The sequence below is a fragment of the Glycine soja genome, chromosome 8, assembly GCF_004193775.1.
Source record: "Glycine soja cultivar W05 chromosome 8, ASM419377v2, whole genome shotgun sequence".
Taxonomy (NCBI): Eukaryota; Viridiplantae; Streptophyta; class Magnoliopsida; order Fabales; family Fabaceae; genus Glycine; species Glycine soja.
The window spans coordinates 15,684,776-15,703,132 of record NC_041009.1 but is presented as its reverse complement, the minus strand read 5'-3'; the positions used below and the strand labels follow the sequence as shown (position 1 = coordinate 15,703,132).

Sequence of the window (18,357 nt, the reverse complement as noted above, 5' to 3'; positions counted from 1 at the left end):
GTCAATAAGAATAAAACATTTCTAAAACAGTTTTATTTGATGAAATATTTGTAAACTTGCTAACAAATTAAAAATTAATTAAAATAACTTGATGAATATATAATTCTTTTATATAAACTTAACAAATTTTGTCCTATTTATTTTTTTAAGATAATTTCTCATTAAAAATAAGAAATACATTAAATTAATAAGATATTTTTTATTGATAGGAATAAAAAAATACTATTTGAAATTTATAATAGTTCACTTATCAATTTATTATGTTTAATCAATTGAACTAAATTAATAAGATATTATTAAAGAGTTAAGATGCGTACATTTAATACCTAAACAAAACTAAAAAAGAATCCAATAAAATCAAATGGAGAGATATATATTTTTGGTCCAGAGAATAGTAAAAGAAAAGTGAGAAAATACATAACATGCTACATGTGTAGATTGATCATAGATCGCAAAACACCAATTCACCAATTATATTTGGTTTAAACAAGTTTTTCATGTCATATATTAAATAAGTTGTTCATGTCTATAAAATAAGTCGTTTTCATATTACTACCTAAAAATTCATTTTTTTGTCAAATACCTACCTTAAAAAAGTTTCAGTTTCATTTTACTATCTATCGTTAATTCTCTTCCGTTAAATAATAATGTGATAGACACAATATTACACCATCATGTCCAATCAGTCACACAACATTGTCACATCATTGAAGATGATGATATGGTAATAAGGTGTCTATAACAAGGTGTGATAACATGATATTCCGTCAATCACATTATTACTTTACAGAAGGCAACTAACGCAAGTAATAAAATGAAACAAAATTTTTTTAGATATTTGATTGAAAAAAAAATGAATGTTAAGTAATAATATAAAAACGACTTATATTATAGATATGAAAACTTAATTAAATCTTTATTTTATATAAACATTATGATTAATTGATTCATGTCATTTAATATTTTTTTATATAAATATCATGTTACCAAAATTATTTATTTTAAAAAATAAAAAGAATAATGTCTTGATTTAAAAATAGGGAGAACAAAGTCATAAATTTAAAATTATAGAAAAATTAAAATTATAATTTAACCTTATTTTTATTATTTATTTTATAAAGATTTACAAAATAGAATATAAGATAATTTTATAAACAAAAGTAAAAAACGGAAATCATTCGCCTAATAAATTCTTAAATTTCTGTGTAATTCTCTTCCTACCAAATTGCAATGCTGTAGGAAAAAAAAAATAGAGGCAGTAGATTTTAGGTGTTCAAATCTCAAAACAACCCGTAAACCGTAAGGATAAACAATAATGTATTGTTGCGGTATGAACTACGTATGATTTATGAACAAATGTCTGATGGTACATGTTATATGGACATTTGAGGAAAATAAATTGAACAACAAGAATACTGAATTCCTATTACTAAACTTACAAGTTTACACTAATTATCAAGATAATATAACGTCAATAATAACACAAACGGCATAATTCTTGGGAGTTTCCTCCGTCAATCAAGTTGGTGTGTCTGCACCGTCCCATCAGCTCCATGGACGAGAACTGCCATAACCCCTCCCGCGGTCTTGGAAACCTCGGGGACCTAATTGATTGTTATACAAGAATAAAGGACAAATTTAGAAACCAAAAGTGTGCAACAAACTTAGCAAACTAGTAAGTATAATTGCAGCATGCTGTAACTTTGATTAAGTCTCAAGAGGCCATAGACATAGTTTTACATTAAGGTTAATCAATTTTTGGGAAGGAAAAACTTTTTTTTATAAACTGAATTCATTTAGAAAGAAGAAAAAGATACAAAAGTAGAGAATAAGAAATCCCCAAAGGGGAAAAATGACAACAAAAAGACTTAACAGAAAAAATCAAAAAATATGGATCAAGAATCATGCAACATAGCATGTCAACCTCTCCGAAAATCTATTCAATACCCTCCCCTAAAAAGACCATTAGCAGAACACCACAAAGATATTTCTTGTCCATCCAAAATGAGCTCAAACGAAGACTACCCTCCAGAGGAATCAAATACACCAAAACAGTAACAAAGCAAACCCCACTCAAAACTATCAAACACAATGATATGTGAATGTTATTCTTAGTATTATCCATTGTTTCTTCCAGGTGAAATTAGTGTTTTAGATTATATGGGTAACCCTTCACAGCTTACAATCGAGAGAAGAGGTAGGGAACCAAAAAATGATATGTACATTGTAAGCCCTGGTTATACTGGGGTCCAGTTAACTGACCTGAAGGTGGAGGTGGTGCACCACGCCCCATTGCTGCTAATTCAGGACTCACTTTCTGTCCAGCTTCCTCGAGTATGGCTATAAGTTCCTTAGCAAATCTGGCATTAGCAGCTGTGAAGTATGTGTACGCAGTTCCTTTTGCACCAGCCCTCCCTGTCCGCCCAATGCGATGAACATAATCCTCAAGTGACCCCGGGAAGTCATAATTTACAACATATTTTACATCCTTCACATCTGACAGTAATCAAATAGTAGAAAGGATTAAGATATACATGAGCAAAGCTATTGATTAACTTTAAAAACTGACAATAAACTGAAAGTCATCAAATCACAAAAGCAGCTTTTCCTATTTGTCACAATAAAAAGCTTTGACAAACTAATGATGAGATCGTCCTCCAGCAGCAGATAGGTAAATTCTAACTTTAAAAGGCAAACAATTCATGCATAATGTAATAAGTAATCAAAGACGAGAAAAAATTAGACAAAAAAATGTTTTAGTAAAAAAGCATTTTATATATAAGATTGAAGGAAACAAGGATAACAGTAATTTAATATTAGTATTTTCCAAAATAAATAAAAGTACCGAGTATTTCCATAACTATAATTATATCACTAATTCATTTTCATCCACTGAATAACAATATGACAAATAATTAAATAAAGCAAATGCTTTTGCACCTAAACCACGGGCTGCAACATCTGTTGCCGTCATAATAGGACTTTTTCCTGATTTAAATTCTGAGAGCACCCAATCTCTTTCTGCTTGACTTTTATCTCCATGAATTGAAAGTGCAGGCCATCCATCCATGCGGAGTTGCCTAGTAATCTGATCACATCCTTTTTTGGTATCCATAAATATCAGTATTCGGCTGCCATCCATGATGTCTTCTAGCAACTTTACCAATCTGAAAAATAGGAAGACTCCATCAGGTGGCCATATGTGATAAGGTGTTAAATGCAACGAGAATGAAAAGGTAGAACACATCCTACTTATCATATTTCTGCTTTTCCGAAACAATGTCAACATATTGCCGTATTGCATGGTTAGCTTTTAAATCTGAAGAGCCTATAATTACCTGCACAATGATTACAGAAATTGTTACTTAAATATATAAAGTTCTCACAAAATACAATACTATACATAAACATCATACATTCTTCTTAAAAGACAATTCATTTCAGACCGAAAACCATTCAGCATAGAGGAATGAAATTTAAAAGAAAAAAATACAGTTGCATATCCCAACATGAAAATATCTTACTTTGTATGGGTTATAAAGGAACTTCCTTGCCAATTGTTCAACCTCCTTTGGCCAGGTAGCACTCCAATACAAAGTTTGACGATCTGGACGAATCTAAGTAAAACAAAAAAAAAGTGATCAGATGACCAGCAGAATAAAGAAATTTTAAAATGCAACTTCAGCAATCTGTCTTTCTAAATCGAATTGGATTAATTGGTAGGTGCAGCTAGTACTATAGTTAGGGGACAAAATAGGAAAAATAGTATTGCTAGTGAGCCAAATTGGATTTTTTTTATAAATAAATTAACATTGAAAAACAAATTTAAAAAAAAAAATTGAGCTCAAACCCCTGAATGCACTAGCAATGTAGCTAGAAGCCTGGAACATTACTCATAATAAGCAAATGAAGCATCAAAAACAACAACTTGACTGTGGCACTGACAAACAATACTTGTAATACAATATTACACCATTTCTTGGAATTTTACGATTTCAAAATATTTACCACCTCATAAAATAAAGCCAACCTGAGAGACAATCTTCCGTAGCTGAGGATCAAACCCCATATCCAACATCCTATCAGCTTCATCCAATACAAGGTATGTGACCCTCTGCAAGTTGGTATGATTTGACTCAAGCATATCAATTAACCTTCCTGGAGTGGCAATTACAATTTCGACACCTAATCACAAAAATTAACAGAAGCAAAATAAAATCCATGATCATGAAAAAGAAAATAAAAATTGTACAAAGGGGCAACAAGCAGTCAGTAAGTTGTTTAACCAAACTCATGGCTTTGTATACTTCAATACATACCTTTCTGGAGATCACGCACCTGAGGTCCCTTAGGAACCCCACCATAGATGCATGTACTCTTAATCCTAGATGATGCACCAAATTTAGTAGTCTCTTGTTGTATTTGGACAGCAAGTTCACGAGTTGGAGCCAAAACTAGCACAATTGGTCCATCTCCAGGATCTGAAAATATTGAAAACGAATGGACGGCAAAACAAAGGTAGCATAGTCAGAAAAGGCACCCTTACATGCAATGTGAAATCTAATCATCTCAGTTGTTTCCTTATATACTCACTTAGTATTGGCTGAGCATTAACATGCACAATGGCAGGCAACAAGTAAGCAAGTGTCTTCCCTGATCCTGTTTCTGCAATTCCTATCAGATCACGCCCCTTCAAAGCCATGGGCCAACCTTGAGATTGAATGGGTGTAGGTTCAGTAAAGCCAGCTTTTGTAATTTCTTGCAGTACATATTCTGGATTAAACCAAGGCTGAAAAATCAGTACGCTGTTTGAAACATGTCATCCCATAATCTGATAATAAATTTTGCAAGATAATCATATAGTATAATCATAAACAAAATGATCTTCTCCCTTTCTTTTGCCTTATATTCTGCAAACAGGAAGTTTTGACCACTTCATTCTACTGAAATCACATACTGTCTACAGAATAAAATAAAAACAACTAATTTCTCAACCGTTAAGAAAATACTATTAGCACGCTATTTTGCTTGGCAATCTTGCCCATAGAACTAATAATCCCTCCAAATTACCAGCTCTTGACACAGTTTTGTGCAAAACAAAGTAATAAAGAGAAGAGTCATGTACTTTAAGCTGAAGAAGGTGCAAAGAAAAACTGACGAAATAGGAAAAAAAATGAACAGAAATACCTGGAAAACCAGCATCGTGAAAGGTCTTGACAGGTTTCGGGATATCTCGCCCTTCAACAGTTATTTCCCTCTGCTGCCGATACTCATTAACTTCAGCATCTGTCATTGCCCTTACAGCTGGTGACTCAATGTAGAAGTTTTTCTCAAAATGAGGTAAACCATCCAAACTGAGGTTCCTCTTTGGTGACCCACCATCATCATAATCCCTCCTGTTTGATGAAGAGTGTTGTACAGAACCACCAAACCCTGTAGGTGCACCTAGCCCAGAATCACTAACAAAACAAAAACAGTAATTCAGCAAAACATTTTAATATAGATAAAAATGCCACTGTTGAAATTATAGGCATTTGGGTAAAGAAGAAGGAAAAGAGAGGATAAACTCTTTAATAATAGAATTCAATATTAATATATGGTTGAATAATAGAATGTAATATTAACATATGTGTGCAATAATGCATTACAAAATACAACACTCTAACTCTTAATTATACTAATACTTGACAGTCTACTAGACTTCTAATCAAAATTAAATAAGTAAAGAATTATGAATATATCAATCTCAGATAGCAGCATATAGCAGGCAACTTTAAAATGATATATCAAGATAGAATGAACGGGGTGGCTGCTATTTTAAATATTATAATACAGATTAAATAGCTTATACTACACATATAAATACTCAAAAGCAAAAGAGAACCCATTAAATTCATGATAAATAATAAGTCTTGGTTTACTCACAAACACTATCAATCTAGGAGCAATAAGAGCATAGTAATGAAGTTAAAAAATTAATGATGGTGAAATTAATAGAAAAAGATAATTGGCAGAATTGAACTGGGAAATCTAAAGGAAGAACTAAAAATGGGACATATAAAAAAATAGTCCTGGAAAGTATGAAGGAACAGAGGTCAAGACAGGGTAATGATCGGTGGATCAATCAAGAATAAGGGTTTCAAATTCTATTAAGTTTCTAAAGCAAAAAAAGCATTAGAAAATGGGGGTGAAATCACATTTTTACACCAAAAAAACCCAAATCACATGCAATGGTAGCATCCCTATAGCAAGCAAAAAACAGCTATTTTGGCAGCAATGGTCACTATTGAGAATCACTCCGACATTTGAATCTCGTAGCAACCTAGGGTTGCTCCACTCCACTGTTCTGCTAAGCATGCTATTTAGAATTGTGAAATATAATGAAATATGGAAACTGATCCTTAAAATCATCTGAGATATTTTAAAACATTTTTAACATAAATACAATAAATATGATATCATGCAATATTTTCAAGATAGTCTAATATTCTTCCTCAAGGCAAAACATACAAAGCTTTAAATTTGTTATTACATGTGGTGGCAGGCGACAAGCAACAACCACATTTGACAAAATAAAATAAACTAAACCATTGTCCCCACAAGTTAACTAAAAGGGTTAGACTGCATGACATCAACTGTGAGCACATAAGTTCAATCCTTCCTCACTTCCTAATCCCCTCTCCCTTCTAAGGCCTACTATGATTTTTGCCTTGGATCCAAAAAATAAAAACGAAATAAAACCTTTAAAAATATTCATGAAAGTGAAATTAAGGGGGCGTTTGGTAGGGGAGAAACTTTTAGTTTCCTGAGAATCTCAGGTTGGGAATCATAGTTTCCCATGTTTGGTATCTATTTTAAAAAAATAACATTCCTAGGAAAGGATGTTTCCCAGGAATATTTAGTAACTAGTTTCTCACGAAAAAAATTTCATGGGAGGAGGTGGGATTGGAAATCTTACTTTCCCAAGTTAATTTTTCTTTTAGTAAAGTAAAAAATATCATGTTACTCTTATTAAATTAAGATAACTAGTAAATATTACGTAACTCTTTGATTTCTAGGAAACTTACCTAAATATTTACAATGACTAACCAAACAGATTTTACTCATTCCCAGGAAACATCAATCCCAGGATCCCTGGGTATGAAAAAACTTTTCCCATACCAAACACTCCCTAACATGGCAATTGATAGGATTTATTTATTGACACCGGCTCATTCAACTGTAAAGATGCCATTAGATCTAAGGAGGATTAAACTAGCAGCTGCAAATGTTTCCTCCATGAACAAGCCCTAAAAATTTACACTCTATAAAACTAAAAAACAAGATTGAGTCAGAGATAACAAAAAGTAAAAACCGGAAACAGTTATATTTGGGGATTAATGAAGTCATCAACGTTAACTATAGCTAACAGTGTGAAATTTTAACAATCTAACTATATTGGCGTGCAAAAGCTACAAAACTGATTAAGAATAATGAAACAAATTGAATTAGAACAGAAAAGGCGCATGTCTTTCTGTTTACAGAAAATTAGGGTTGATAATAAAATGGAGGCGGCGATTACCTCCTCCGATCACGATAGGAAGCTGGGTCGCCGGAGCGGCTGTCGTAGCGGCTCATGATGCTTTTGACGAAGTCGAACACAGTGCTTCCTCTTCTTGCTGCAGCTCCACAAAGACCATGAAAGCGTTTTTCAGATTCTCTGTAGCAAATAAGTGGGCCGTTTTGTGGTGGCCCAATTCATGTTTCTTTTGGGAAGTTCGGTTTATGCTAACCCGTTTCAGAATGGGTTGGGCTAATATAGAAAGTTTGTGGATTGCTGCTAGGTGCACCCAGCATTATTGCTGGTGCACCAAGCACTAACCACGAAAAGACAAAAATACCCCTTACGAATCAAGTTGATCCGTAAGTTAATTTTTAAGACTTACAGATCAACTTGATCCATAAGTCTTTTACGGATCAACTTGATCTGTAAGTTATTTTTTAAGACTTACGGATCAGGTTGATCCGTAAGTCTTTTATGGATCAAGTTGATCCGTAACTTAATTTTTAAGACTTACGGATCAACTTGATCCGTAAGTTTTTTATGGATCAAGTTGATCCATAAGTCTTAAAAATAAACTTACGGATCAACTTGATCTGTAAGGGGAGAAATTAGTAGGGGCAATTTTGCCATTTTCAAATAATGTTGGGTGCACCAGCAATAATGCTGGGTGCACCTAGCAACACTCAAGTTTGTGCAAGGGGATTATTCTTCCTACACCCAATAAATTTCTTCTACATCCAACATATTTTATAAAAATTCAACTTTATCCTTTTTTACTTCTTCTTTCATAAAGTCAATTCGAAATCCATATGGACCCACACTGATTGTTAAAAATATGTTTTATGAAATAATTTAAAATTAATGGTTCATACAGGTCTCAAACTGGTGACTTTCGTGCTATTAACATAACACTCTAACCAATTGAGCTAGCAAGTCAATTACATTAAAAAATAATTAGCACATATATATATAATTCTAAAATTTTTAATGTATATTTAATACATATATAAGTTTACATAATAAATTTTGAAACAATTAATTTTGATCTAATAATGTATTTTTTTACATATATAATTTTTTATTAAATCTATATGTAAAAAAAATTATATTTATATATGTAAAAAAATATTATTAGATCAAAATTAATTGATACAAAATTTATTATGTAAACTTATATGTGTATTAAATATACATTAAGAATTTTAGTGGTATATATATCGACGTTAATTATTTTTTAACAAAGTTGGCCTATTAGTTTCATACGGATTGTCAATCTGTATGTGTTATATGTAAGGGTATTTTTGCTTTTTTCCTTTTTACTACTGGGTGTATTGGAAAAAATATTGGGTGCAAGAAAAAAATATCATGCAAGGGTTTAGTTTCTTCAATTCATGTCCATAACTACAACATGTCCGAATTTTATTTTATTTTTCAATTTGATAGAATCAACCTATCAAGGAAAAAATTGATAGAACACAAAGACACTTTTAATACTACGAGGCATGACACCAATGACATGTTGAGACTCCTAACAGAAATCCATTTAGAAATAATTGAATAGGCCCGAACCACAAACAATTTCACCCAATTTGTAGTTACTCACCTTGTCCCTAGGTGTGGAAAGGAATCTTTCCGAGAAGGATTGTCCATTAAGTGAGAAAATGGACAAATGTAAATGTGGAAGGGAACTTTTCAAGAAGAATTGTCCATTAAAAGATTTGAACCCACACCCATAAGAAAAGAAAAGCAAAAGTTGATTTTAGATTTTTAACCACTTGTTAACATGCATCATACAGACATGTATGAATTTGATCAAGTGGGTAATTAATTTCATGGAATTAGATAGCTACTTGTAGCATTCATTTGTGCAGAGTACAAATGACCACGTTAAACAAAAGATGAGCAATGTAGTCCAATTATGTGATTACAAAGTTAATGGTGTCTAATAGTTAACTTTTTTAAAATTAACTAATTATAGGCCATATTATTCTAAATGAAGTCCTGAAGTTGCCTTTGATTCTCTCCAAATTGAATACGTCAAGATTATATACTATAAATCAGTTTGTTTGTTATACATACTTGTCACCTTACCTCTCTTTGTACCTCAATACAAGTTTCTTGTTCATCTTCATGGGACGTCTTTACTATCTTTTCGTGTAATTATCTCTTATATATAATATGATTATACTAACTTCACCATTTGTGTTCAGAACAGAAAAGTTGTTAAGTGAATTAAAGTCATGATGGGCCATCTTAGTCGAGAGTCGAGATTCCCTCAAGATAAGTCCCAATGACCTTAGCAGACTTGGGATATTTTATTGTAGTTGTTTTGTCATCACGCCAAACAGGTGTAGTTGGAATAATGCCTTTGTGATTTTAGAGTCTTGTTCTTAGAATTGGGCCTCTCTAACAGTCCTTTCTAGAACATTAGCTTCTTTTTTTACAGATTCTTTTATCGTATGTTAATGTTGAATGGTATAATACATGCAAAATTAAGACTTTTTTTAGTATCGTAGTAGCTTACACACAAGTTCTGAATAATAACCCCTCTCTCTCCCTGCCCCACCAAAGTAGTGTAAATTGAAGTGTACGGTGTACCTAGTCACTTGCAGGGCACATATAATAATAGATTTTTTTTCTGTTGATATGATATGCGTAATGCGTTTGATTTCTTATATTTTATCCACAACATAGGTTTTTTGAGAGAATGTGTGACAATAGACGTTGATGGCAACATCATCATTATGGATAAGGCAAAGAAGACAATTGGATAATAACGAATTAATGACTCCAAAAAAGGCCCTGAATGCTATCTGCTGAAGTTGTAATTGCATTGCATGGCTTCTCATTTGGATCAGGTATAGGAGGACACTCGACCATGCAACTTGCCAAAACCTTTCTGGAATATGGATTATGGTACTATTTAGGGCCTTGCAGATATGAGACATTCCTTTCTGCTTAAAATATATATATATATATATATATATATATATATATATATATATATATATATATATATATAAGTAGAGTGGCATTCCCATTGCATAGGCAGATAATATGTCTATTCAAAGATATTTGGATAGACTGAAATGATGTGTAGTACAGAAAACCTTTCATTCTAAATTAAACTACTTTTCTATGAATGATATTTCTAAAAATAGAATTTCTGGGAAAACTTATACAGTAAGCTTAGGAACCAAGAATTTAGTGGTACATTTAGCAAAGTGAGTAATATAAAGAGGAATTACTTTGTGTTTGTGTATATACCGTTTAGTTGCCTATCTTTGTCCTACATCACTGAGTAAGATATTTAGAATCCAAAAATTTAGTAAGAAAAATAAATATAAAATGAAATTATTTCATGTATATAGGTTGATAGGCCTGTCATACATCACTAAATAATACAAACAAGTTCCTGATTATATGATAGTTGCTGACTGTAATGGATAAAAGCAAAAGGCCTATCTTTGCCTTGTTTAGTAATAGTGATAGAAGTAGGGACCTGTCCAAGTATTGATAAGATTGAGCATCTTCGATCCTCATCCTCCAATCTTTGCCTTAGTGGTGTATTTGTTTAAAATTCCTTATGAGCTCAATTAAGCACTTTATGCATTTTGTGCAAAGAGAACTGAAATTAACCAAAACTATATATCTAGTATCTACCCCCAAAATGCATGTTCTTTTCCTTTTCATAAAAGTGAAAGAATGTGTTTAGTGGCATTTGGAATTGGATTGGTGGTCCAATAACTTAAGGTAACACGGTGAGGCCCTCTTTCCCACCAAAACAAGCATAAAATCTGTTGCAATAAACAACAAAGCTCTTTACTCCAATTCTGTTTAGGCCAATAATTATCTTTTATGTTCGGTTAGTTTGGTTCATTGGACACATGATCCTTAGTGGCATTGTCTTGTGAGCCAATGTGAAATGACATTTAACGAAATAATGCAAAAAATGTTAAGACTTTAGAACATGGAATTGGCCCCATTTCAAAATTCGAAACAAGTAGGCAATAGGAGTCACTAGAAATAAGATTATCAAAGTCTGAGAGTTTAAGTAAACTCATAAGAATTTCATAGTTTAATTCGTAGACTCGTACGAGCTCACTTTATATAAAAATAATAACAAAATGTCTACAAATAACATACCAATTAAACATTTTAAGAATATAAAAAATAGTAAATCATAAATTTCATAATACTTAAATAATCAAATCTAGTAATGCATCACTATTAGATAATAATATGTAGATGTTATAGTAGTAGTAGATCATTTCCATCGAGAGTTTGATATTATTAAAGAAAAAGGGTTTGATATTATTAAAGGTGAGAATTTTTTTATTCGGGAACAATACACTAAATGAAGATATGTTGAACACTAAACAGACAGAAAATAATCCAAAATGACTTACGTTTTGATCTAATTTTATTTAACTTGGACTCTCAATAGTAAACTCGAGAGTTTACCAAGTTTACTTAGAGTTTATAAAGTGTACCCAAAGTCTACTAAAAAAAGAGTTTACAGACAAGTAAACTCGCAAATGATAAATGGACTCGTAAACTCATAAGAATTAATGAGTTAACTGGAGAGTTTGATAATCATGACTGTAAATAAACATGACACTTTGAGTTATCTATAAGGAAATAATTTGCCCTTGAAGGTTCAAATGTTAGAGGAAAAGCTTATTCCATGACAGTGGTAGTGAACCAAAAAAAAAGTTTATGCACCACACCAACTGGTGCTAACCACTTTCAGATTTTTTTTATTTTTTTTTTTGTCTCTAACAACCTTAACCAAAAGTGGACATGCGGATTCTAGCCATGTACATCTTTATGTTTGCTAACTGCAGAGGAAGGAGAAGTGTTTTGGCGAAAAAACAACCTTCAATGATGTAAAATAGTTTGGAAAAAATCATTATTCTTTACTTCATATGTTTACTGTCACAAATCACAAATATGATAGGTAGAGCTCAATTAGTTTTTTTTTTTTACTGGAGCTCAATTAGTTAATAACCTTATTAGTACAATGATTTAAAAATAAAAACTTCATAATTAGGGTAAGGTAAAGGCCATACATGGATAGGGTAGTGATTGATGTATCTTTGCAATAAAATAATGGTATGACCATTAAATATGTGATCACAGGAATATGAATAGAAACTTCAGAAAAAGAATATGAATAGAAAACGTCTTAGTTAGTTTTTATTTTTTATTTTTTGAGGGAGATTGATGTAAACGTCTTTTTCCTTTCGGTCAATATATTTATTTAAAAGCTTATGTGCTTACAAAATGGAGGAAACGAGGGTGACTGACTGACTGGTGAGACATCACAATTATGAGGCATGGACCCTTAATGTTCATTATAACCGAACCAAAATTGATGATTCAGTCATATTGTTTACAGCTAATACTAATTAATCCACTTTTATATTATTTATTTGATTTTTTTTTAACACAGGCATTTTTAAGAATTATTTTCTTCTTTGTTATGTCACATACCTCTCGTATATTAAATATTTGATTTTTATGTATGATGTTTTTAATTTGGAATCTTGATCGACTGCATCAAGTTGAAAATACTTTTTAAGATAAATTTAATCTTAAAATGAGTATAAATTTTATTACTCCCCATTTGAATTTAATTTTCTAAATTTAATTACTTTGATATGCTATACAATAAAAATGGTGTGCCTTAATTCAAATAATTTAATTTTAATTTGTAATTTTTCTTCAATACATTTTAAGAATATTGTCTCATTAATTTATTCTTCTACAATAAAATAAAATATTTATTATTAATGATGAAAATATGTATTATTTTATTTATTATTTTTATTTATGAATTTTACTCAAATTTTAAATTTTGTGCTAAATATGCAAAAAGCTTCAAATTATCAATAAATAAATATTGACATCAACAAAGTCAGTTTGTTCAAATAAAAATAAACTCAAATCCTTTAAATAAGATATTAAATTTGAATCTTATGAAGAAAAAAAAATACATTGAAAAATGAAAATTTCACTAGTTAAGGGTGTGTTTGGTTTGTATCATTTTTTGAAAACTGTTTTCATTTTCAAAAGATTATAATTTTGAAAACATGTTTGGTTTGACTTCTTGTTTTCTGTTTCCAGGAAATAAAAATACTGAAAATTTGTAATATGTTAACTTCTTGTCTTTTTTGTATTTTTAGATTTGCTTAAAATTATATTTATTGTCATCGCATTTCCATTTTACCCAAAATGAGATTTTGTTTTGAACTGAAAACACTGAAAACGAAATTTTATTATTTTCATTTTCTAATTATTTCCTATTTTCATTTTCATTGAAAATATTTTCAAAAATTCAACAAAACACATTTTTATCATCATTTTCTATTTTCAGTGAAAATAAAAACAGAAAACAGTCAAACCAAATACCCTCTAAATTTTTCAACGAAGATTAATTATTGTTAAAATAAATAAATGTTTTATTTGTATTATATATATATATACATGTGTGTGTTAGCATTATCTCATGTCACTCCTATCCGAACCAAGTGTCAATTGTATTCTTTTTTTAGAAAAAGAAAATTCTAGTATGGGGTGCTATGCTAGAATGCTATACACGACGAAAAGTAAACCTTCTCTTCTTTATGAAACGAATTTCAATATAAAATTCAACTTATTAATTTAATTAATTAAGTATACATCCAAAATCTATATAGTTTAGCGCATTAACTAAACTTATCATAACTACTCTCCACTCTTTATAGGAAACGGAGGGGGGGTGTCGTTCTTTCCTTTGAAAGAACGTGAACCAAATGAATGAAGACAATTTCAAAGCTCCACCACATTTTAAAAAGATCATAAAATAATGCATGCATGCATGCACATATTTTAAAGAAAGCTTATAGAGTAAGAGAAACACATGATAGCCACTTTTTAACAAAAGGAAATCTTTGTTGACCCCTCTTCCCTTTAAACAATATTGCCGGTTAATAAAAATTGCCATCAATTTCGTATGTACGACACCATGAGTCTTTGGTGCTTCTTTATAACATCATCATGTTTTACGGTTTATTGATGACTATATCTGATTGCCGTGTACAACTCAATCTCCCATATATTATTTGAATATATAATACTTAACTTACCCAAACTGTTTGATAATAAATCTCTGTGATTAACACTTACGTCAATTGAGATTTTAGAATACTAAGTACGGTTGATACTTAAATAGTCTCTAACAAAAACTGCTACTATCGCAAAACAAGAAGTAAACACTTTGGTTTTATTTCTATACAGTGTTCTACACAAGTATAACACAAAGAAATATCATTTAAAATGGAGAAGTGAAAACATGATTTGTTACTTTGCATTAAGAATTAGGAATGCAATACTTGAGTTAACGAGGGATAAGAATTGAATTACTATTGGTCATTCTTTATGTGTCCCACGCATGCACTTTTATACCCACACATTTTCGTATCAAAGTTGTGTTGGATTAATTAAAAACATTAGGGCCAACTATATCCAATGGCCAGTGATGGTGACTAGAGGAAGCTGAAACTTGAAAGGGCTAAGATACAATGACACAATGTTAATGTGGCAAACTCATCCTCTTACAAAGTTTATGTGGCAATCTCATCTTGGTGTGTCCCTCATTTTTTTTTTCCAATTTGTGTTTCTGATGTGTTACTCCTCTTTTCTGATTTTTGATAAGTTCAGGCAGGTACTTTCATTCTCATCGTTTTCTTATTTTCCCTTTATCTTTTTTACGTGCCATAAAGAAATTAATTCAATATTATATATGATTGAGAAAAAAATATTCTTCGCTTGGTTTGAAAGCTAAGCAGTAGTACGATACAATTAGGTTGCAATTTCTTCTATTTCAGGATAATTAAATTAATAAATTCATAGTTCGTTCATCTTGAATTACCATTAGAAGATAAACAATATATTCGTTGATTAAAGAAATTGTAAAATAATCCCTTATTATTCATTTTCAAATTTACTATCAATTTCATACTCCAATGATTACCTGCGCGTAATGCATTTAAGTAAAAGATTCTGAACACAAACGAAAGGCTGAAGGGTGCGTAACTGCGTATAGTCTACTTCTAATTGTTTAATGCTTGGTTACTAACTTATTATATTAATGAAAATTATCTTGAATAAGGAGATTAATCACAATCTTTAAATTAAAATAAAAGACTTACATAATGAGACTTACTTAAAATAACTACTATTATCATCATTATTTTTATTATCATATTGTATCTTTAGTGTTGGTCTTGTCATTACTATTATTTCAAATCAATGACGGTGACAACAATAATAATAATATGACGGTAAAAAATTGATCATGATAATAATAACAATAATAATAATGGTGATAACAATAATATAATAATAATTGTGGACAGTGGTTATGATTATTTTAAGGGAGTCTCTTAATCTATTTTTTTAATTAATCATTCTCATTTAAAAAGGGGATTTGATATGAGGTTTTTTTTTTAAAAATACATTTTTTTTCTCTTACTTTTTTTCAATCTGTATTACTTTTTAATTTAATTCCTAATATATATTATTTGGGACTTTCTCTTTTCTTTTTATTTTTTTTTAATTTAAAATATTATAAAATATAAATATTATATTATATAATTTTTTAATTGGTTTTAAAATTACTTATTTATTAAATTAAATTTTTTATTTTTATTTTTTTAAAGAAAAATATATACAAGATAAAGAAAAATAAAAAAATTGGATAAAATTATATTACAATTTTTTAATTACTTTGTATGTACTTTTATAGTTAAATAAAATAGACATAAAATTTAAAAAAATAGTAACTGCTATATTGAAAATATCTTTAAATAAAAATATATTAAAAATATCTTTAAAAATATTTATTTAACAGTTATTTTTTACTTAAGTGATAAAAATTGATATTTTTATTATTTATAACTTGCAGATATAAAAATAAAAAATTAAAATATCCAAAACATACCGATAACAGCTAAATATGAGCTATTTTTTATAATAAAAACATATTGAAAATATCTTTAAAGATATTTAATTATCAATTATTTTTTGCTGTGCCACTCGAATCAATATGGCAAGAATATGAACGAGATCAAGTCCTGATCCAAGGGACCGCAAAGGATCATCCCATTTCAACTCGCATCCCTAAGATGGACGAAGAAGAGAAGAAAATGAACGGAAAAGTAGAAAAAAAATATAGAATTTGCCGACAACATAAAACATTGTCATAACAGAAACAATTGTCGTAACATATTTATATCTTAAGTTTTACCTTAGCCAAGTGTAATTGTTTAAGTATTTGATTGATAATGCAATATAATGTTCTTCTATAAATAAATTGTTAAACAAAAAAATTTCTCATTTTTAATTAAATCTAATGACATAAACAAACTAATTATATTAAAAAATTCAGATTTTAAATAAAAATATTCACCTAAAAAATATGTTAAGTAAATCAAATAATAAAATAAAAATAATTATATTTCATAATATCATTTTCTTTAAAAAAATTAAAAAAACAAAATTATAAAATTTAATTTAATAAATAAGTAATTTTAAAACTAATTAAAAAATTATATAATATAATATTTATATTTTACAATATTTTAAATTTAAAAAAACAAAAAGGAGAGAGAAAGTCCTAAGTAGTAGTGTATATTAAAAATTAAATTGCAAAGTAATATAGATTAGGAAAAAAAAATAGGAAAGAGAAGGTGTATTTAAATTATAAAGTTTGAGATATCGTCGTAAAAGAAATTAAGTTTGGACTTAAATTTCTTATTGTGGTTTTGTGTTTTTTATTCGTCTAAGTAAATAGATTTTTATGTCTATTTAAATACATTATTTCACTTTATTATTATTCTAATTTCTCAAGCCTTTTTTTCCCTCAGCTTCTTATCTTTTCCAAAATCAAAAAAGAGTGTTAGGTATCTTTCAAACCACCTCTTTTATTTATTATCTGCAAAAACTTCCAAATTTTGAGATAGGACGAAATGCAAGATACTTGAAAGACTTTTATCTCCAAATTTAATTTATAAGCCCTGGAAATTTGAACAAAGGGAGGGTTTTTTTTTTTCCCCTATGCTCTCAGTGAGTAAAACCCAAATAAATAATAGAGAACCAAGTAAGGGCCCATCCACGGCAAGTGCAATATTTTTTGGGATTTGATTCCTATAATTAATCAAAGGTATGCATTTTAAAGATAAAATATAATTGTTCCTAAAAAAATAAAAATAAGCGGGCAGAGAGAGATAATAAATTGTAATGCTTTTTTTAACTAATTATTATAATTATCTTTAATTTTTTAAAATATGACCTGTTAAATTCTATTTTTTATATTTTATAAACGGTTAATTTGGGGCTTCAGATAATTACTATTTATCATTCGAACTTTGCTTCTTTGAGAAGACAATTTGCTCCCAACTGCCCTTAATTCTTTTTATGGTAATATTTATTTTAAGTGCATAAATGAATATTACACAACCATGTTTAATTAATTTAATTAAGTTTACAAATGGAGTTTTTTTTTGTGGTGATTAATTATATGTATCCAATATGGTTGAGATGAAAGATAAATGAGCTGGTTCTGTGTTATGGTCAAGAAAATGGTATTGTTGGTCACAAAATATGGAAGCAAAAGGCTAAGTTAGGGTCCACATTTGTTTAGAAGATCACTGATTCACAGCTAATCACCAACTATGTAGATGGTGATTGACTAGAGTACCTCTACTCTTAGGACTTATTATTGCTTCTCACCATATACAATGCACAAACCTAAGAATTATTTTGCTTTA

At 29.7% G+C, this 18,357-nt stretch overlaps 1 protein-coding gene across 1 annotated transcript; it reads right to left on the bottom strand.

The window, feature by feature from the left end:
* Positions 1-1,270: 1,270 nt before the first annotated feature.
* LOC114422306 (DEAD-box ATP-dependent RNA helicase 20-like) lies at positions 1,271-7,716 on the bottom strand. The gene is made up of 10 exons (XM_028388599.1): positions 7,562-7,716; positions 5,188-5,459; positions 4,594-4,773; positions 4,320-4,481; positions 4,031-4,185; positions 3,525-3,617; positions 3,253-3,338; positions 2,941-3,167; positions 2,263-2,496; positions 1,271-1,604 (listed from the first exon to the last, which is right to left on the bottom strand). The coding sequence occupies exons 1-10, from the start codon at positions 7,615-7,617 to the stop codon at positions 1,546-1,548; spliced, it is 1,524 nt and encodes a 507-aa protein (XP_028244400.1). The 5' UTR covers positions 7,618-7,716; the 3' UTR covers positions 1,271-1,545.
* Between the last annotated feature and the right edge of the window lie 10,641 nt (positions 7,717-18,357).

What these genes read in the sequence shown, in the direction of transcription:
- LOC114422306 (XM_028388599.1), bottom strand. Translation starts at nt 7,617, where the DNA reads ATGAGCCGCTACGACAGCCGCTCCGGCGACCCAGCTTCCTATCGTGAT. An exon ending in TACGGAAGATTGTCTCTCAG is followed by an intron (nt 3,618 to 4,030) that starts GTTGGCTTTATT and finishes TGTTTTACTTAG; the next exon opens with ATTCGTCCAGATCGTCAAAC. An exon ending in TGCACCACCTCCACCTTCAG is followed by an intron (nt 1,605 to 2,262) that starts GTCAGTTAACTG and finishes ACAATCAATTAG; the next exon opens with GTCCCCGAGGTTTCCAAGAC.